The sequence below is a fragment of the Mytilus trossulus genome, chromosome 10 (assembly GCF_036588685.1).
Source record: "Mytilus trossulus isolate FHL-02 chromosome 10, PNRI_Mtr1.1.1.hap1, whole genome shotgun sequence".
Lineage (NCBI taxonomy): Eukaryota > Metazoa > Mollusca > Bivalvia > Mytilida > Mytilidae > Mytilus > Mytilus trossulus.
The window spans coordinates 32,000,216-32,022,596 of NC_086382.1; the positions used below are offsets into that span (position 1 = coordinate 32,000,216).

General features: G+C 31.8%; 1 protein-coding gene across 2 annotated transcripts in view; it reads left to right on the forward strand.

The window, feature by feature from the left end:
• The window catches only part of LOC134687216 (oxygen-dependent coproporphyrinogen-III oxidase-like), a 28,312-nt gene extending 8,674 nt beyond the window's left edge, over window positions 1-19,638 (forward strand). The window contains exons 5-15 of one of the 2 annotated variants that reach the window (XM_063547340.1): window positions 15-65; window positions 1,398-1,472; window positions 3,636-3,754; window positions 5,107-5,173; window positions 6,210-6,300; window positions 6,559-6,593; window positions 11,424-11,535; window positions 13,141-13,220; window positions 14,620-14,699; window positions 15,433-15,562; window positions 17,626-19,638. In XM_063547340.1, the coding sequence (XP_063403410.1) occupies window positions 15-65; window positions 1,398-1,472; window positions 3,636-3,754; window positions 5,107-5,173; window positions 6,210-6,300; window positions 6,559-6,593; window positions 11,424-11,535; window positions 13,141-13,220; window positions 14,620-14,699; window positions 15,433-15,562; window positions 17,626-17,712 (927 nt within the window). In that variant the 3' untranslated portion in view covers window positions 17,713-19,638. Of the gene's footprint in view, window positions 1-14; window positions 66-1,397; window positions 1,473-3,635; window positions 3,755-5,106; window positions 5,174-6,209; window positions 6,336-6,558; window positions 6,594-11,423; window positions 11,536-13,140; window positions 13,221-14,619; window positions 14,700-15,432; window positions 15,563-17,625 lie in introns of both variants that reach the window. The other variant, XM_063547339.1, reaches the window with a different exon arrangement.
• Window positions 19,639-22,381: the final 2,743 nt, after the last annotated feature.

The window sequence follows — 22,381 nt, forward strand, 5'->3', positions numbered from 1 at the left end:
TGATTGTTTTTCAGAATCCTGACGGGATGAGATACAAAATGGAAAAAATGATCATGAGAGTTCAGGTAATTAAAACATGGAATTCCTAAATTTATTAAACAATTATTATATCCTTGCTGCAAAGGAGGGGGTTTATATTATTAATTGAGTCACTTACCAAACCTACCTTCTACATTAATTCATACCTGCCAACTTTTCAAAATGCCATGGGGGTTTTGAGTGCACAATTACTCTTATAGTCCTACAAAACCTTTAAGGGTGGCTTCAAATGTATTTGAATGTTGATTTTTGGCTTCTACATAAAAGCCTTATGCAATTGTTAATCAGTTGTTTTGTTTAAAATTTTGGACACAATTGCTCGTTCAAAATTTTCATTTGGGAGCCTCCATGGGGGAAATCCCCCGCAAAGAGTGACAGTTGGCAGGTATGATAAGATATAAGGACACTAGGGTTATGAAACTCAAGGCATTAATAGGTTATAGTTTGTATGTGAACAACAATCATGGGACTGCCTAAAATATACCTTCTGTTTGCCTTTGCAATAGTCAGTTCATAGCATGTTTAATGCACATTATTGTGATTACTTTAAGCAACTACAAGTGACAGTGACTTGAGATATGACATCTCGTTATTCCATACTGTATAACACCTTTTCAGTTCCTCCAACGTTCTACTTTTCATTTTCAGAATTTTATCTTTAAAATATAATGCACACACATGAAATTCTGATAATTTTCAGTCAATAATATCTAGTAAGGTATAAAGAGTAAGCGAAAGCTCAGATTACATTTTTGTTAAGTTAATTTTTACATATGAAGAATATGAAAGACCAAATTTTTTCAATTTAAATTCTATGGTGTGGACTTTTTTTGTGGAATCTGAAATACCTTACTCATATAGGTTTCAATTTATCTGCTTCATCAAAAGACAGAATATGAAATGGTACTTTTTTTCGTGTTAGAGAGTTCGCACATTAGCAGATACAAATGAAAAACATATAAAAATCCATGACATACATTGTATACACAAACTAAGAGCAACAACATATTTTACAACCATATGTGAAGGGGGATAGGACCTTTATCAGGACTCCAGGATCAGGTGTTTTTAAGCTCGGGATTTCAGGATTGACCCTTTCGGGATCCAGGAATTCTTTTTTTTAAATTTCGGGATATCAGGATTGACTTTATTTAAATTTGGGACCTCAGGATGTTGTGTTTTCAAGCCTGGATTTCGGGATCAGGACCCCTCCTATCCCCCTCAACCATATGTAGACTCCTGTAAACACTTGCCAGTATAACGTGATGTGTAAAGTGCATTTATAATCAATATGTGATTCTTTAAGTTTTATCTAGTTATACATGTTATAAAAAGTGTTGATTGATCTTTATTTGTAGGGGGAACTTTGTAGATTGCTTGAAAAAGAAGATAATGATAAAAAGTTTCTGGTAGAAAGATGGGCAAGAAAAGAGGTGATTTTACAATTTTATTTGACTAGATAATGAGCAATAATTCCATAATTTGTCATGAAGATAATTCCTTAAAGTCATAAGAAACCTCAAATCAAAAAAATAATGCATATGTTTTTTTATAACTCAATGGATAGTTTTCATTATAAAACTTATATACATATACTTTTTTCTGAAGAAAATTCTTTAATTTATTCATATTTAGAAGAAGTTTACTCTATTTTAATTGCTTCCAGGAAACAATTCCCCCTACATATTTTCCGTATGCAAAGTGACCTCGGTGTGACACATTTCGTAAAAAATCCGGTGATCACAATACGCATCGATGTCCTTAAAATAAACTATTATCTGAATTTACATGTTAAACACGTGCTCAAATTCCATGCTTTTTTGTTGATTTTTTGTCGATTGTTGACAAACAGGTGACAATCGTTAAACTTTGGTTTCAAAACACGAACTTTAATTACCTGCCATATTTTCACAACATCACTGACCGATTGAAAAAAAAATGACGATAATGACATGAAAAAAATAATAAATTTGTGCACAGAAGACTAAGTTAATGATGTTTGAATGCATTGGTTCAGGAATTGGAAGAACAGTATTTTTCACCGGTCACTCGTTTCTTATGACTTTAAAGGGTTTTTAGTTTAAAGTTTTGATGACTTCTGTATGCATGAAAACATTTTAAATTGCATGAATATGTGATTATTTACCAAAGCAGTTTGTTGCCTAAAAATATGAATGAAACAACAATTTTTCAAATAAGTTTGTACAAATATATGTATGTTGATTGCTAAGTATACAGCTATTGTAAAAAAAGATAGATGCACATGGGTATGTTCAGCTTTGGTTCTAATTTTAGGATTTTCAATTTGTATGAATGCTTTATAATCGTATATTTAAGGGAGATAGAGTTCAACATTGTATAAGTTACAATTTTATACTATAAAATGCCTGCAAAATCGCTGTATCATTTTGGAAATGTTGAAACATAGAGTTTTAAAATTTCATGGGCAGTAGGTCGACTGGGCATGCTCGAAAGTGTTTAAGACACTGATTGATAACCATGATAACTGTGTCTCAGCATTTGAATATTTTCTCAAAAATTGGCGTTTTATTTGGAAAGAAGATTGTTTCAAAGACAAATTTAAGGAAGTACCAAATATACATTTATAAGCCATATCATAAATATTTCCATCTTTGTATGGTTTTAGAAGATTTGAAGCTCAATGAAATAGGCCTCTTCCTTTTGTAGCGGGGTTGCTTCCCCTTAGTACAGGTAGAACAAATATAGCCAGTCTTAATCAACTGAGCTTAGGAATTGATTCTTTGGCTCAGTGGGTTAATGCACTGACTGTCACCCAGACTACCAGGGTTCGAATCTTGGTGGTGACGATATGAACTTGAAGAGTAGATACGTCCTCTCCGGTTACATTTGGCACCCAACTAAAAAATCCACGATGGTTATTTGGATTACAGCCAGGGTTTGTGTTGTTAAGAGTCATATATGAAGATAGGATGACTCTTGTGATGGGGGAATAGTGTAGCGGGGTTGCTTCCCCTTAGTACAGGTAGAACATATAGTCTTAATCAACTGAGCTAGCTATATATATATATAGGGAATCGATTCTTTGGCTCAGTGGGTTAACGCACTGACTGTCACCCAGACGACTGGGGTTCGTATCCCGGTGGTGACGATATGAATTTGTAGAGTAGATACGTGCTCTCCGGTTACACTTTAATAGTATAGAAGTTTGTACTTTAGGATATAGAAGTTCGAGTTTGTATGATGTATCAGTCTTGTTAATGTCCAATTTTATTTTATCTTTTGGGGGGGTGGAGGGGTAGAGGGGTATAGATACCATATAGCGGGTTATTTTAACGAGTGTAAAATTTTGTGAATTTCATTGAATAAGGTTTGCAAAATATTTTGACAGCTATTATTTTGTCAGATTCAAATCTTTATCAATACCTTTGCATGTGCCCTTTTAAATTGGCTGAATTTATTTTGGCAATTTTGTTCTATCAGCGAAAATAAGTGAAAACTTACACCCTGCAAAATTTACTCACTATAAGGTATTATAAAAGTGATGAATTTCTATATCAGTTAGTTGTGTTATATATTGTGTCACATAGTGAGTGATGCATATGCTTGTATTTCAGGGAGGTGGAGGAATCACATGTATTATGCAAGATGGTACTGTATTTGAGAAGGCAGGTGTAAACATTTCTGTTGTCCATGGCAACCTGCCTCCAGCTGCTGTGGCACAGATGAGATCAAGGTTATTTTACATATTTGATAGCTGCAATAGTGTGTATAGAATTTTTTTTACATTTTATCAGATACTGGTCATGTTATCTTTAATATTTTGCCTCGTCAAACTACAAATAACTATGGTATTTCAAACTGATTTGTGTCATCTAGTGATCTAGGTAGTTCAGTTCTGAATTTGTGAGGTCTTACTTCAATTATGGCAAGGTCAGTTTAACTCTGATCTTAACTGACTAAAATTGCCATTTTTCCTGTTGAAGGTCAAATGTTTCCAATTTTTTAAACCAAATTGGAGTTTAATTGAATGCATTGATTTGAGGTTCTTAAATTAATTTTGTTTCACTTTTTTCACATCTGATATAGTTATCAATAAAATGTTTCCCATTGTTTTCAATGTTCAAATATAACATTTCCAGAATATTAAGACTGCAATCAACATCTAAGATGATATCTTACATTTATAGGGACAAATGCTTTATAAAACCTTAAATGGACATGCATTATAGAAATTGAGAAAAACAATTCAACCTTATAAAAAACTGGATATGTGTACATGTTATGTTAAATTTTTAAAGAACATAATGACATAATTAAATTGAGAATGGAAAAAAAATTGGAAATGGGGAATGTGTCAAAGTGACAACAACCTGACCATAGATCAGACAACAGCCAAAGGCCACCAATGTGTCTTCAATGCAGTGAGAAACTCACATACCCGGAGGCCTCCCTCAGGTGGCCCCTAAACAAATATGTTTACTAGCTTAGTGTTATTAGAAACCAAAATTAAAAATCATACAAGATGAACAAAAGCCAGAGGCTCCAGACTTGGGACAAATGCAAAATTGTGGTGGGGTTAAACATGTTTTTTAAGATCTCAGCCCTCCCTCTATACCTCTAGCCAATGTAGAAAAAACAAATGCACCACAATACGCACAGTAAAACAAACTACATGTATTATAAGCCCTTCTCAGCATGTCTACAGATTAATAGACTTTATTTTGATAACTTGATGCTATCTGACAATAATTTAATTTTGGATGTAACATGTCTTCTGATTGGCTGACTTTTATTTTGTTATCAGCCCATAGACATAATTTAGTCATGTGACCGTGACGTCATCAAAGTTTTTTCATGGTTTTCTACGGTTTAAAATGGAATTTAGAATTAAATTATAAGAAATGACTGTAATATTTTTTCTGTCTATTCAAAATAACATAAAAAATGTGGTGCACACTGTGAAATAACCCGCTACACGCGTTATTCAGTGTGTGACCAAATTTTTTATGTTAATTCTTCATAGACAGAAAAAATATTGCAGTCATTCCTTAAATGTAAACTGTATGTTATTTTATTATTTTCCAGAGGTAAAAAACTTACGGGAAAAGATCTGCCATTTTTTGCTACAGGAATTAGCTGTGTGGTCCATCCGGTAGGTTATTTTATTCTTCAATTGCTACATCAGGGAAGCAAACTGTAAATTCAGAAATTAATGTGATGTTTTTATTATTGCCAAAAATGCGAAAGGATATTGTAAATGCAACAATTTAAACTTGCATTTGTATTTTTATATATATGAATTAAACAGGATTTTTCTCAATATCGCAAAAGTTAAATCGCATTTTAGTCTAAATTGCCAAATTACAATAATTTACAATACATAATTCTGTTTTCTATGTCTTGTATACATGTCATAGATCATTTTTTGGTTTCTGTTGCATACCTGCCAACTGTCACTATTTGCAGGGGATTTCCCCCATGATAGCTCCCAAAGGGAAATTTTGAAAGAGCAATTTTGTCCACAATTTTAACCAAAACATTTAATTTTATAAATGCTAAAAGCTATTAAAAGTATGAAGGAACCAAAAAACAACATTAAAATGCATTTAAAAGCCCCCTTTAAGTTTTTTTTGGACCACAAGAGCCCTCTTGCACGTAATACCCCATGGGCATTTTGAAAAGTTTGCAGGTATACAGTTGTTTGATGTGAACTACTGGAGCTTTAAACCTAAAACCTCATTATTCAATATATAAAGATCACAAAATATATTTCAAAAAGACTAATGCTATATACTTCATGGTTCAAGATAATGATAAAAAAAATAATTGTTTGAATTAATAAAAAGTAAATAGTTTGTTTTCAAGTACCATGAACCATGCCAGGGGGTTCTCATTGGGGGGTTCCAATCCCAGATCCCGCTTACAGCTATACTGTGTGATGCTTTTTCAGAGTTATCACTCAACAACTTCCTGTTAATCGAAATATTTGGGCTATCATCAGTGAGCAGTAGCTCACAGTTTCGTTTGTTTTTGTCTGTTTTAAATATGCTTATGAATTTCTTTTCTCTTGTCATAATGGATATGAATTATGCAAATTTAATGAAAATAGTTTACTAAACGCTGATTTTTTTGTTTTTGATCTATGGTAAAGGAAACAGATTTATCTCTATAGATATTTATATTTACAGAAAAATCCACATGTTCCAACAATTCATTTCAACTATCGTTACTTTGAGGTGACAGATGAGGATGGAAGTGTACAATGGTGGTTTGGAGGAGGTACTGATCTAACACCTTATTATCTAGACAAAGAGGTATAGTTATTGTTGAGGTTGTGTGAAGTGTACAATGATGGTTTGGAGGAGGTACTGATCTAACACCTTATTATCTAGACAAAGAGGTATAGTTATTGTTGAGGTTGTGTGAAGTGTACAATGGTGGTTTGGAGGAGGTACTGATCTAACACCTTATTATCTAGACAAAGAGGTATAGTTATTGTTGAGGTTGTGTGAAGTGTACAATGGTGGTTTGGAGGAGGCACTGATCTAACACCTTATTATCTAGACAAAGAGGTATAGTTATTGTTGAGGTTGTTTGAAGTGTACAATGGTGGTTTGGAGGAGGTACTGATCTAACACCTTATTATCTAGACAAAGAGGTATAGTTATTGTTGAGGTTGTGTGAAGTGTACAATGATGGTTTGGAGGAGGTACTGATCTAACACCTTATTATCTAGACAAAGAGGTATAGTTATTGTTGAGGTTGTGTGAAGTGTACAATGGTGGTTTGGAGGAGGTACTGATCTAACACCTTATTATCTAGACAAAGAGGTATAGTTATTGTTGAGGTTGTGTGAAGTGTACAATGGTGGTTTGGAGGAGGTACTGATCTAACACCTTATTATCTAGACAAAGAGGTATAGTTATTGTTGAGGTTGTGTGAAGTGTACAATGGTGGTTTGGAGGAGGTACTGATCTAACACCTTATTATCTAGACAAAGAGGTATAGTTATTGTTGAGGTTGTGTGAAGTGTACAATGGTGGTTTGGAGGAGGTACTGATCTAACACCTTATTATCTAGACAAAGAGGTATAGTTATTGTTAAGGTTGTGTCAAGTGTACAATGGTGGTTTGGAGGAGGTACTGATCTAACACCTTATTATCTAGACAAAGAGGTATAGTTATTGTTGAAGTTGTGTGAAGTGTACAATGGTGGTTTGGAGGAGGTACTGATCTAACACCTTATTATCTAGACAAAGAGGTATAGTTATTGTTGAGGTTATGTATAGTGTACAATGGGGGTTTGGAGGAGGTACTGATCTAACACCTTATTATCTAGACAAAGAGGTATAGTTATTGTTGAGGTTGTGTGAAGTGTACAATGGTGGTTTGGAGGAGGTACTGATCTAACACCTTATTATCTAGACAAAGAGGTATAGTTATTGTTGAGGTTGTGTGTTAGTTTGAACCCCACATGTGGCAGCATTTAGTGACTAGAATCCGAAATTTATTCTGTGGAAGGTCTGTGATTCTCTCCAGGGATTAGGTCTTCCTTTGCCAATAAAAACTGGCCACCATAAAATAGCCAATAGTTCTGAGAAAATGTGAAAGCATAAAAATATAGTAAATGCCAATACACATACACTGTGAATATACTATATTTTTATGCAAATAAATCAATAAACCTTAAATACAACTAACCAAGTTCATATGCAACATCTGATTTCTAAGAATAAGAAGCTGAAATATCTGAACTTAATACATAGGGTTTCCGTTGGGGCTTTCATTTTTGCAATGTGCAAAAAAATAGTAATTATGGCCATTAGAATTCCTCATTGGCGAAAGAATTTGGGAAAAGAAATATATATATAATGATTTATTTTCATACATCTTGTTTATTTACTTATTTCGGGTTTCTAGGACTTTATCTGATCAGACAATATTAGGATATGACCTTGAGCTCGTTAAGATTTTTTGACAGAAAATAAGTAATCAGCTAATTGCAATTTATAGCTATCAAGATCCAAAGACTAATTAAAGATGTTGATTGTATTATATGACAAAATGATATGGTTAAATGGTGTCCGTCATATGTCACATAATGAGTTTATTCACCACTTTGCAATGCAGGTGTTTGAAGCAAAATTTTGACGATTCCTCTCCTTCTTTTAATGATAGTTCAGAAAAGAAAACTGTTGTTATGACTGTTATGACGAAAAATGCCCAAAAGAAAGAAAGGTCTCTGATTTAAAACTTCATCATTTAACTTTGATATGGATAATTGATCTGAGTGGGTACTTTAAAGTCATTTCAGTGACCAACATGTATCACGCATAGTTTTTCTTATTTAGGATGGTTTAGAACAGAAAACTGTCGTTATGAAGAAATCTATTCAAATGGTTGGGAACAACCCCTGGAATAAGAGTAACCCTTCAATGTAATGACTACACCTTACATGAGGGATCAAGTGATAAAACTTTTGTTTTATTGTTCTTAGTACTTGTAGTACAAAAGGGCACATGTTTTTATTTTGAAGAAACCTTCCAACATTTTTTCAGGTTATCAAGAATTTCTTATATTCCAGGACTTATATTTTCTTTATTTTTAAGAGTAAGTGGCCCCTTTTTTTAAAAATTGTTCAAAATATAATCAATTTTCCCTATGAAGTTCTTTTTTTAAAGGTAAATGTTTAGTATTTAGTCATTACAATGAAGACTCTAAGATAAGTTTTAGAGAATAATCCTAGACAACAATGAAGCCAACTCATCTTATTTAGGTGAGGGGGTGGAAAACTTGTATTACTTGTCTAAAAAAATAATAAAGTGGCAAAAAATATATTGCTTTTTGGCAAAAGAGGTGGTGAAAAAAATAACTGACCAAGGGGATACCCTGTATATAGTCTTGGCTACTCTTGGATTTTATACCCAACTGCTTAAATAAGAGAGTGTTCATCTTTTTATGCCCCACCTATAACTATTTGAGATAGTAGAGGGGCATGATGTTTTCTGGTCTGTGTGTCCATTCTTTCGTTCGTTCGTTCGTTCCTCCATCCGTCTGTCCTTCTTTTCTTTCGTCCTGCTTCAGGTTAAAGTTTTTGGTCAAGGTAGTTTTTGATGAAGTTGAAGCAGGGTTTTAGCTAGGATTTTGAGGGCTTTAGTCACTTTTGCGCGTGATAAAAATCAGCCTTATTTTTTTATAAAGCAAGGGATCTAGGATGTTTATCAAACTAGCTATACATATATGTCCAAGTCCTTCAAGGACTAGTCTAGGATCTTTGAAGACTTTAGGATTGCTAATGTAGGCAGTTATTTGCAATATTGAATGAATTGACTGATGTGATGCTAAGATATGAAGATAAGAACAGGGATCTGGTAATATGGTCAAAACTTCACTTCAGTTATTTTCAGGGCACACCCCTTATCAACAAAAGTTGGGTGCCTTTATTTTTAACCACTGCACAAATGAACTTGTAACGACTTTTTCACTTCACAATCATTTATATCCTTGAAAATACGTTTTAATATCTATTTGGAATCAATTTCTTTAATATTGGATAGAAGGATCTGCATCTATACTTAATGGGACAATTCTAATGACTGTAGACTGTAGATCACGTTTACTTTCGATTTTTAAACGAAATGAAATGAAAACGGGAAGTGACAATTGAATAATAATTTTAGAATAAAACCGGATTCATCTACGAACTTTTACGCATGCGCAATGCATGCAACAGGAAGCACCTGTTTGCAAGTGAAAATATTTACGTTTTGAATAAAGTTCATTCTTTTTAAGCGAAGTTGTCGAAAGTTTTTGATGAATATATTTATATAAAGTATGACGAAACTACGACAAGCAAACTGCAAATTATAATCCTAAGGGAAATATTGAAATTTAAATAAAGTTGAAATGTCCGGGAAGTTTATCAATCTTGTTCAAATGACGAAAATACGACTGAACTGTGAGAAATGATTAAAATGAAATGCTGACTGACTGATTTAACTTAAATAGATTATTATGATGGTCATTTATGAGGTTTTATAATGATAATTAAGGGATTAGTGACCCATCTGATTGGCGATAAGCGGATTACTTGTCATCACAACTTTTAACACCTTTGGTAAACGTTAATTACCTGAGGGCCATAAACTTGTCAGAATCATAAAGACAGGTAGAATTCAAGTAATTTGAGGTGTAAATACTTTTACACTTTCCAAATTTAAGTGACGAAATTGATATGAAATATTTTCGTCATTTCGAAAACCTTTTCGTAAAATACGAAAGTGACGAGCGCTAGCTAAATCACTGAGTTGAAGTCAAATCAACTTGAAACTCAGTACAGATGTGCCCTTTGATATGATCTTTCTAATTTTGATGCCAAATTAGTATTTTGACCCCAATTTCACTGTTCAATGAACATAGAAAATGATAGTGCAAATTTCAGGTTAAAGTTTTTTAGATTTTGATGAAGTTGAAGTCCAATCAACTTGAAACTTAGTAAACATTTCCCCTGTGATATGATCTTTCTAATTTAAATGCCAAATTAGAGTTTTATCCCAATTTCATGGTCCACTAAACACAGAAAATTATAGTGCCAGTGAAGCATTCGTGTACTATGGACACATTTTTGTTTCAGTCTCCATTTATAACTTTTTCATTGCAAATGAATGATTTAGTACATGCTATGCTGTTAACTATCTTGTGTTTTTAAAATCCACCATTTTCTATACAAGAAAATGCCTTCATTATGTCAGAAATATGACAGTTGTTGTCCATATGTTTGATGTGTTTGAGCTTTTGAATTTGCCATTTGATAAGGAACTCTTAGTTTTAGTTTTGAATTTTCCTCAGAGTTTATTATTTATGTATTTTTACTTTTTGCAGTCATGATACAATGCCATAATTAGTTAGTTTGACTTATAGTGTAAATTGTATTTCAAAGGAAAGTATGACCAGGAAATATTCCTTCGTTTTTTATGCCCCATTTATGGGCATTATGTTTTCTGCTTTGTGCATCCTTCTGTCCATTCATCCATCCTTTCGTCCCACTTCAGGTTAAAGTTTTTGATGAAGTTGAAGTCCAATCAATTTGAAACTTAGTAAACATGTTCCCTATGATATGATCTTTCTAATTTTATGCCAAAGAGATTTTATCCCATTTTCATGGTCCACTGAACATAGAAAATGATAGTGCAGATGGGGCATTTGTGTACTTGGGACACATTATCGTTTGTGGTATATTATTTTTGACCTATGAGTTTCTAAGTTCCTTTGGTATCTTTCAGCACATTTAGCTTTATTATGGCTACTAGTATTTATTGGAAGAAAAAGAAGAAGAACGCAGATAGAATTTCCTCCTTTCTTGTAGATGTAATTAGTAAAACTTTGTTTTTATTTTATTTTTAGGATGTATCTCATTTCCACAAGACATTGAAAACAGCATGTGACAAACACAACAAAAGTTACTATCCAAAGTTCAAGAAATGGTGTGATGACTATTTCTTTGTCAAACACAGAGGTATTTATCTATTATTTGTGTAGATTAAATGAGAAACTGTTAAATGTGTATTTCAGAATGTTATGTATAAACTACATATAGAAAAAAAAATGGTCAGTCCTCAATTAAATTTGTACACATGATCATTATGAAGAAACATATTGATTATTTAAAAAAAAAATGATAAAAGATATGTTCTACCTTTGCTTTAAGTTATAAATTATAAATTATAAACATAAATTATTTCTGTCCCTATATAAAGAAACAACAAAGACTAATATGGCATTAGACACCACACCAAACAGTTTTAACTTATAGAAACAAAAAATTGTTTTCAAATACACGTGGGTAATCAATTGAATAAGTCATACAAAGCTGGGAAAATTGAATACTACCGTTTTTCCTATTGACCGCAATATGTTTCTGATTAGATAATAAAAGAACCCAAAAAGTTATTCCGGATGAATGATCAATTTCCGTAAAAAAATTATTGTGTAGATAGTTTTTATGAATATATCTGTAAATACTTTTTGTGAAGTAGCAAAGACTATTTGTAACAACTATAATAATAGTTAAATGTGTGAATTAAACTAATGTAATATTATCCCTGGGTATTCAGTGGTAATTTAACAGGGAAACTTGATGAAATGATGTACACCAAGTTTAATTGTTAAACTGCAATATGTGCAATAAAGAATCAATTAGAGTGTTAAAAAAAAAAGATTAAGTCATACATCGTATTATTCATTTCACATTTATACTAATATCTACAAAAAGAAATTACAAATAATTAGGAATGCTACAATGCCTAATATTACAATCCACGCTTTTGAGCAATTTAGCAACGCTTTAACTATTGAATACATTTGAAGAACAACAATCACATTAGCATTGCTGCACCAGACATTTTCTGTTTTGACGTTAACATTTTACGGGGAAACATCAGTGACTGCCAGTATAGGCAAACAAATAAAAAATGTTTGTATAACAAGTGAGGTCTACCAAGAACTGTATCTCTTACAATTTTTCAATGAATAAAATCGATGATAGAAACCAATCTTAAGGTGGTACCCAACACTTTCACTAAAATTAATTTGGCTCATTTAATTCTCATAAATTTTTGTATGTACATTTTTTTTCACACTTTAACTAAAATATACAAATTTAAACATTTTTGAACCAACCCTTTTGTCAGAAAAATTACACTGGTTATATAGCAATTTGACAACAACCAATTTTGATCATTGAGAAGCTTAATATTCATTTTAAAACACAACGTAATTAAAATGTTTAGCTGACTTTACAGAGTTATCTCCCTGTAGTGTTAGGTACCACCTTAATCAATTGCATGAATAAATGTACATGTATAAGACTGTGGTTGATTTTGGAACATTCATTTACAAAATATAAGATGAATTTTGGTCTGTTTTGTAGGGTTTTCATCTCACACAATTTTCCAAACAGTTAAATACATTGCATAGTGACTTTTTCAACCCGAATAAGGTTAACAGATGTATTAATATTTATTAGTATAAGGTCGATTCCTTATCGACAGAGCTCATACATTATTTTTAGTTTTAACTTTTTAACTCACATGAAACTTAATCCTTCTAATTTGATTGACAGGTGAGAGTAGAGGAGTTGGTGGTATCTTTTATGACGACTTAGATAATGATGATCAAGACAAGATTTTCAAATTTGCCACTGTAAGTTTCTTTTATTCTTCAATCTAGCCGAGTTGAAACCATTCGCATGGTAGATGCGTTTGACAGTCTCTTAATTGACATGGAATGTTTTTTCTAGATATTTGACCATGAGTTTTCTGTTTTCTCCACCAATAAAAAAATGGCTGTCATAATAAAGCCAAGATTTCAATAAAAACCAACTGTTCATTAATAATTGGTAAACATTGAGAAGAACCACAGATCTAAAAGAAAAACTTTCAATCATGATATATAGATTTGTTTATTTTCTGATATGTTACAGGTTCTTTTTGTTGGATTAGTTTTGATAATTTCAAAGTTATTTCCCTTGTACTGTGTACAATATTCCCTGGAAACTATGACTAGTTGTAAGAGATGTCCAATTGAAATAAAAAAAAAATCTTCACCTAGTTACAGTAGCGGGCTTCTAAAGCTTAGTGGTCTAAGTAAGTTGTCGTTTGTTTATTTGGTTCTCAAGTGTTTCTCGGTTCTTTTTATACCCCCGCTTTAAAAAAGGGGGGTATACTGTTTTACCTCTGTCTGTCCTTTTCCCAGGAACTACAATACAAGGATTTCTGAAATTTGGTTTCAGGATTTATATAAGTCAGCTATACCGTGTGATGCGTTTTCAGATTGATCACTTGACAACTTCCTGTTTACCGAACACTTGTATGATTTTACACATGATAGCCAAGTTGAAAATATTAGTCACATTTTTCTCAGAAACTACAAAACAAGGATTTCTGAAATTTGGTTTCAGGATTTATATAAGTCAGCTATACCGTGTTATGCGTTTTCAGATTCATCACTCGACAACTTCCTGTTTACCGAACACTTGCATATTTTTACACTATTTATATTATCCACTTGCGGCAGGGGTATCATCAGTGAGCAGTAGCTCGCAGTTTCACTTGTTTTATATATAGATTAGACCACTAGTTTTTCTGTTCGAATGGTTTTCACTAGTCATTTTTTGGTGCCCTTTAAATCTTGCTGTTTGGTGTGAGCCAAAGCTTTGTGTTAAAGATCTAGACCATACTTTGACCTACAATGTATAATAGTTTTTCTTTTACAAATTGTGACCTAGATGGAGAGTTGTCTCATTGGCACTCATACCACATCATCCTATATCTGAGTAGTTCATCTACTGTGTCAATAGCCTGCCAACACTTAAGATTGTGCATTGGAAACCCTGTAGCTGACAGGTACATTTTATTCTGATCTTAATTATAAGATTGCCAAATATCAGTGAAATGTTGGAGTTCTCTCTGGGCATTGGTTTTCTTTACAAATAAGCCAATAGCCAAGATAATGCTGATATTGTTGAAAGTAGTGTTAAATACCAACAATAAATGGATCAACTTTAGTTGCAGAAATATAACTTTGTGTTCTATTATACCAGGAATGTGCTGATGCTGTGATACCATCCTATATACCAATTGTACAGAAAAATAAAAACAAGGGTTACTCGTATGCTGAAAGGTAAATTAATATTTCAATAATAGTATCAATGAAAATAAATTGTAGAATAAAATAATAAGTTGTAATACTTGTGACTGAACAAAACATTTTTAATTTTGAACAATAAGATTTATTTTCAGCTATCAAAATGAAGAGAAGTTATATTATTTGGGGTAGATGATATTTGTATGCCCCACCTACGATAGTAGAGGGGTATTATGTTTTCTGTTCAGTACATCGATTTTGTCTGTCACACTTCAGGGTCACGCTTCAGGTCAAAGTGTTTGGTCAAGGTAGTTTTTGATGAACTTGAAGTTGAATCAACTTGAAACTTAGAACACATGTTCACTATTATATGATCTTTCTTATTATAATGCCAAAGTCAAGTTTTAAACTGAATTTTACGTTCCACTGATCATAGAAAATGATAGTACGAGTGGGGCATCTGTGTACTATGGATACATTCTTGTTAATCTATTAGTTTTAGTCTGTTTGTTGAGGGTAATTACACATTTTTCAAAACAGTTGTAATAATTTATGACAGCTAGTTTTCTGGTTCCTTGAAATTAAGCCAGTTAAGTTTAGTAGACAAATATTTGATATGTAATCAATATCTGGTTCCTCAGATTTCAACCAATTAACAAATCCTTACAAATTGTCAAATTCTGGGTGATTGGAATGCAGTCTATCATTATTGTGAAATGTATGTTCAAAATATTGAGGTGTTGAATAAAAGAGAGATTTTATTTGATAGGATGTGGCAGCTGTTGAGACGTGGTAGATATGTAGAATTTAACCTTGTTTATGACAGAGGTACAAAGTTTGGACTAATGACGCCAGGTGCTAGAATTGAGAGTATTCTGATGTCCCTACCTCTAACAGCAGTAGGTTTTTTTGCTTAAGAATAGATTCATAATAATTTCTAGTCTCTCAAAACATAAATTTTTACAACTAAATAAAAAGGTTAATGATATTGGAAAGCCTCCTTATGGGGTATATGAATATGTGATTACTAGGGCCAAAAAATTGTGATTATTTGATTACTTGGACAACCCCATGAGGGGCCTCATTATTAAATTTTGAAATTGTTTTTGAAGATACATTTCTCTTCTTTTTTTTAGAATTTAATATAAAAAGAAATCTCAAGAAGAGACCAAAATGACACAGAAATTAACAATATAGGTCACCTTACACCCTTCAACAATGAGCAAAGTTCTTTTTATTGGATTTGACTGATGGTTTGCCTTAATTATAACACATATTAATTTGAATGTGAATCTAGATATGCTTTCCACACATTGCACCTGATATCTGATAGCAGGTTTTTTTCCCTGAGTGCTGGCTATTCTTATTATTTTCTTGTATTGGTTTTGAAATAATCCATTTATAAACTGTCTTATTTTATTTTTATTTCACCTTTCACAAGTTTATATCAATATCTTCTGTTTCTTCTGCCATTTTGTAATAGATTTCCCATTTTTTAGATAGAGTTATTTTCCTTTGTACACAGTTATTTCAGTATTTTAAGTATTTTCATTGTTTTATTAAATTCGCCAATAGAAAAGTGACCCTGAATTGATGTTATTTGAAAAAAGAGTTATTGTCCTTCTCTGTTGTGGTTAGCATGCACAAATTCCTTAAAAAATCATCAAATTAACAATAAACATTTATAATTTACTCTGGAGTCAATGTTCAATAAAGTACAATAGTAAATTAATATTATTGGGTTGTAGGTAGGCTTTGACAAAACCACTAAACCAAATATAATATCCAAGATCCTCAATCCACAAAAATGGTTGCCATGAAAATAAAAGAAACCACAGTAACTTCTAATTCTGACAACTAGACTTTATTTAATCAAATTTATTCATTCATCGTGTGTTTTAAATTTACATTTATTGATTGAGTTAAGCCTGCCAATTGATATTTGATCGTGTGTTTTTCTATGTTGTGATGTTATGCTATTGTTTCAAAAAAAGGGAGAAGGTTTGGTACCATTAAAAAGTTTAATCCGGCTGCAATGTTTGTACCTATCCTAAGTCAGGAATCTGATGTACAGTAGTTGTCGTTTGTTTATGTATTTTATACGTGTTTCTTGTTTCTTGGTTTTTATTTAGATTAGACCGTTGGTTTTCCCTTTCGAATGGTTTAACACTAGTAATTTTGGGGTCCTTTATAGCTTGTTGTTCGGTGTGGTCCAAGGCTCTGTGTTGAAGGCTGTACATTTACCTATAATGGTTTACTTTTATAAATTATTATTTGGATGGAGAGTTGTTTATTGGAACTCGCACCACATCTTCCTATATCTATTTAGAAAAAGAAGCTTTTTTAACAATTTTATTATGCCCTAACTACGATAGTAGAGGGGCATTAAGTTTTCTGGTCTGTGCGTCCGTTCATCTGTTCGTTCGTCCGTTCGTTTGTCCGTCTGTCAGTTCGTTCGTCTGTCTGTCCTGCTTCAGGTTTAAGTTTTTGGTCAAGATAGTTTTTGATGAAGCTGAAGTCCAATCAATTTGAAACTTAGTACACATGTTCCTTATGATATGATCTTTCTAATTTTAAAGCCAAATTAAACTTTTGACCCCAATTTCACGGTCCACTGAACATAGTAAATGAAAGTGCCAGTTTCAGGTTAAAGTTTTTGGTCAAGGTAGTTTTTGATGAAGCTGAAGTCCAATCAACTTGAAACTTAGTATACATGTTCCCTATGATATTATCTTTCTAATTTTAATGCCTTATCATATTTTTTACCCATTTTCACGGTCCATTGAACATGGAAAATGATATTGTGAGTGGGGCATCCGTGTACTTTGGACACATTCTTGTTTTTTAAGCCTTAATTAATGCATTGTAAGATCTGGAATATATTTGCTTGTGTTTTATATGGTTTGTTGTTTACTGATACAACAAAGTAACAATTCATTAATATTTTTGTATTATATTTTAGAGATGGGAGTATTGCCATGAACCAGAATCAGGATCAAGAGAGGAAGAATTACTTAAAGTTCTCAAAGAACCAAGAGAATGGGTTTGATGACAATTTTAGAAGTTTTGTACAAGGATGTTCTAGAGACTAGCGGAAGATATATCTCAAAAGATACTATAGTAATATTAGACAGTAATTAAAACTTAAAAAAAATAAAGATATTTTAAAAGATCTTAAAGAAATGTTGGATATGAAAAACTTCTAAAAATGTACTTGAGGTAATAAAAGAAACGTTAAAGTTTTTTTTTTGTGCTAGTTATAAGATTGTCAAGAAACCAAATAAATATTTTTTTATGGTTTGTATTTTTAGAATGCATATTACTCGTATTTATAAATCTTGTCTTTATAGGATTCTCTTTCTCCTATCAAAAATAATCTTTTAAAAATGACTGATGGTATATAATATGAATATTATAGTGACCCAAAATAAATCTTTTTTCAAATTCAAATGAGAGTGGTCAGTCAAAATGAGTGGTCAGTCAAAACAGAGATATCTAGTGACAGGTTCTGCTATATATGATACATGTTAATAAAGAATTAAGCAGAAAATGTCATTTTTCAGATGATGATGATTATGGAAGTTTTTAACGACGTTGACTGGCTATACAGCCCTCTGACAGTCAGCAATTTCTCAGAAGCTCTTTTTCAGTTGTTTATAGTGGTGCAATAATATATTTGAAATAGTATTTAACAGTTCATTCAAATGCATTTAAAATTGTTGCTGTTGCTTTATATAGAAAATTACATTCCTTATTAATTTCTGTTATATGTACAGATATTTAAGAAACTAAATGTGAGGTGGATAGATAAAAATTTACCCATTTGCATATCATTTGAATTAAACTTATGAGGTAGATGCAGAAATTAATCACTTTAAGAAAATATTTACTTACCACGTTCTTAGTCATCAGTATATATGCATATTTGTTGGTACATGTATATAAACTTGTTCAAGATTAAAATCATAATTTTCTTTATTGATTTATTCATCATGGTAATCTAATTTTCTATGGGTAAGATTGTTAATTATCTTCATACTACATGTTTTAAATTACAAATGTTTTTAAAATAGCTACTAATATGCTTAGATTCTGTACATGGTTTATGAATAATGTTTTTTTTTATGAAAGAATGGTAAATTAATACAGAACATATCAATATGTGCCTTCTTTGCATTTTTTTTTTTTAATAAAATTATTTTTATTTAGCTTATGAATTATTGTATTATCTTAATATAACTCTAATTATTAATGAGTAGATAGATAGTTACTATTTCACCAAAGAATCAAAAGAAGTACCGGTAGTTTAGCTTGGTCAAAAATGCTGTATACTAACTGTTTGTGAGATAATTGGTATAGAAAAGCAAAAATAATACCAAATATTGTTTTTCATTTGTAGAAAAGATTGATATGTCTCAAAGATTTATACCAAAAAAAATATTTTACTTGAAAAGAGAACATATTTAAGGCCTGTTTATTTTCTTTACTCCCTGACATTTTTCACAAAATATGTTTGTCTTTTACTTTGGTTTTAATTCAAGGTATCACAGTGGATCAAAGAAATATATAATAGCTTCTATGTATGGCTTTACAACTTTCCTAATGTCTAATAATTGAAGTTACACTGCAGACTGAATAAATGGTATATTTTTTTCTGGAAACAGAATTTTATTTTAATTTGATTTTATAGTGTATATGAGATGGTAAGCATCTGAAACATTTTAAAAGAATTAGCATGAATTATGGAAGTTATGTTATTGTCTCTCATTTTGTCATTCAATCAGTATTTTTCAAATTACAATATGGTGTTTGAAGAAATGTCTCATTGTATAAAGCTTTATTCATTAATGACATGTAAATTGATGTACTTCCAATTTTATTTGTTAATTTATGATAATTTTACCATAAGTATAGTTGTGATATGTTATAAAGGCTCATAAGAATACATATTTATGTGGATATATTTATCATATAATGTCTACATGTATTTGTTACAGATTTAAATTTTTTATCAATCTTCAAATTAAAATTTAATTCATATTCTGTGTTTCATCTCATTTCTTCAACTTTCCAATGTACTATTTGAGCTGTTATCATTATACAACATCTGTCATTGGCTCACACCTGCCAACTTAGTGGGATACCTTTCCCTTTCCAGCTACTCTAAGGATCGAAGGAGATTGTACATCACAGCCTTTTAATGCCCCACCTATGGGCATAATGTTTTTGGTTTGTGCATCATCATGCGTCTATTCATTCCTTAGTTCTATCAACTGTCCGTCTGTAAAGTTTCAGGTTAAAAGATTCTGGTAAAAGTTTTTGTTCATGGGAGTTTTGGATTAAGTCCAATCAGCTTGAAACATAGTTCGCATGTCTGGTATGATTATAATCTTTCAAATTTAATGCCAAAAAGAGTTTTGACCCAAATTTCACATCCACAAAACTAAGAAATTGATAGTGCAAGTGAGGCATCCATGTACTATGTATACATTTTTGTTTTGAAACTTTTTAAAGAAAAAGATTAAATCTTCAGCATTAAACTGAAATTGGGATTTAAACCTCTCTACAAGTTCAAAATAAAAACTTGCACTTGATCAATGAGACTAACAACCAGAATTTGGTAGAATCGAGAATTTAGAATAATGTTACTTATTTCAAGGATGCAATTATACCAGAGATTTTTTTTAGATCAGTAATGATAATTAATACAAAGTTAAATTGTGACTGAAAAGGATGAATGTGTCAGAGACAACAACCGTATAAAAAAGTAAAAAACTGCCAAAGTCAACCAATGTGTTTCAACACAGTGAGAAAAATTCTGCACCAGAAGGCGTGCTTCAGCTGGTCCCTAAACAAAAATGTGTATTAGTTCAGTGATAGTGGAGATGCACTATAATTACGAATGTTTGCAAACATGAAAGCAAACAAAAATAAGAAAATTATAGAAAAAAATCAATATTGATACACAGGGAATAAAATTTAAGGAAAGGGTGTACAAAATGGGCACCAAGAAATGTGTACTATATTTCGCAGATACGACTTAATTCAGTCATATCAAAACACCATAAACTAGACAAAGTGATGCCCCTGAAATCGACTCTGAAGTAACTGTATCATTACAAAGTCTTTAAGGGCATACGATACAGTTACAGGGGCTCTGTTCTCGGGCCATGTCTGTTCTTAATTTACATTAATGACATGCCAGACAACCTCAAAAGTAATGTTCGCCTCTTTGCAGATGACACTATTGTGTATCTAACAATCTCATCATTAGATGACTGTCACAACCTTTAATCAGACCTACATAAACTGGAACAATGGGAGCAAGAATGGCTTATGTCCTTTAACCCAGACAAATGTGAAATCATCCACATAACAAGAAAACATAAACCAATCATCCATAAATACACATTACATAATCATATTTTAAAATCAACAAACAAAGCAAAATATCTTGGCATTTCCATCACAAACGATCTGACATGGAATTCTCATATTAATGACATCACGAACAAAGCAAATGCCTCAATGAGATTTATTAAAAGAAACGTCAAAACTAACAGCATGAAAAACAAAAGAACTGGCTTACAAAACATACGTAAGACCAAAAATTGAATACTGTAGTGTCGTCTTGGACCCCTGGAAGAAACAACAAATGCATAAAATTGAAATGGTACAGAGAAGAGCTGCCAGGTATACACTCAACCAATACAGCTATCAAAGCAGTGTAACAGCCATGCTTGAACATGATGGCCAACATTACAACAAAGAAGAAATCTTGCATCCGTCACCATGCAATATAAAATTCAACACCAATTAGTCTCCATCCCAGTAAATACATACCTAATACCATCCAAAGAACATGAATTTATACAGCCATTCTCTCCCACAAACTATCATTTATATTCATTTTTTCCTAGAACAATAAGGTTGTGGAATTCCCTACCATACCAAGTAGCCTGTAGCCCAGACTTAGAAGCTTTTAAGTCTGGTGCAAAACCACATATGTATTGCTAAATCAAACCATGTTTTTATCTATATACAAAATTTTTTAAAAATTTTTTTTTTTCTTGCAATCATTGTAAATATGTTAGTTTTAATTTGTTTCCCTAGCATGTGCCTTCTTGTAATCTTCAACAAATTGAAGTTAAGATGTATTATGTAGATGTAGATGTAATGACGTTGCTAACGTAAAATGTTATTTTCGCGACGTCAAACTGTGACATATCGGGAAAAGATGCATTTTCGACTGATTTTCATCATTCAAACTGATTTAATTTGAAAACGAGTTTTTTAAATTTTGATAAACATGCAGCAAAAAATGACGTATTTTCCTCAATTCATGAACATTTGATAAATATGAGTTATTTCTGAATAAAAAATGCATATTTTTTTTAAGATACTTATATAATACAGAAATTACCGATTATTTAACAAAAAACAATTTGTGTTTATCTTTTATAACAAAAAGTTATGTCTTTCTTTCGAAAAAGAAATTACAGCCACAAATCTGAATATTTAGCAAATATACAAAATTTCGACCTCATTTTACTCAAAAAGTAGCACATGAAGGTATATTCTTTATTATATGTTTGATTTGATCAGGTAAAAAATAGCCTACATGCAAATTTTCACGAACTTGTAAATACAGGATCAAAACTGTATCGTATGCCCTTTAAAAGATATATCTGTGTCTGGGAGTTTCATGTCTCATCAGA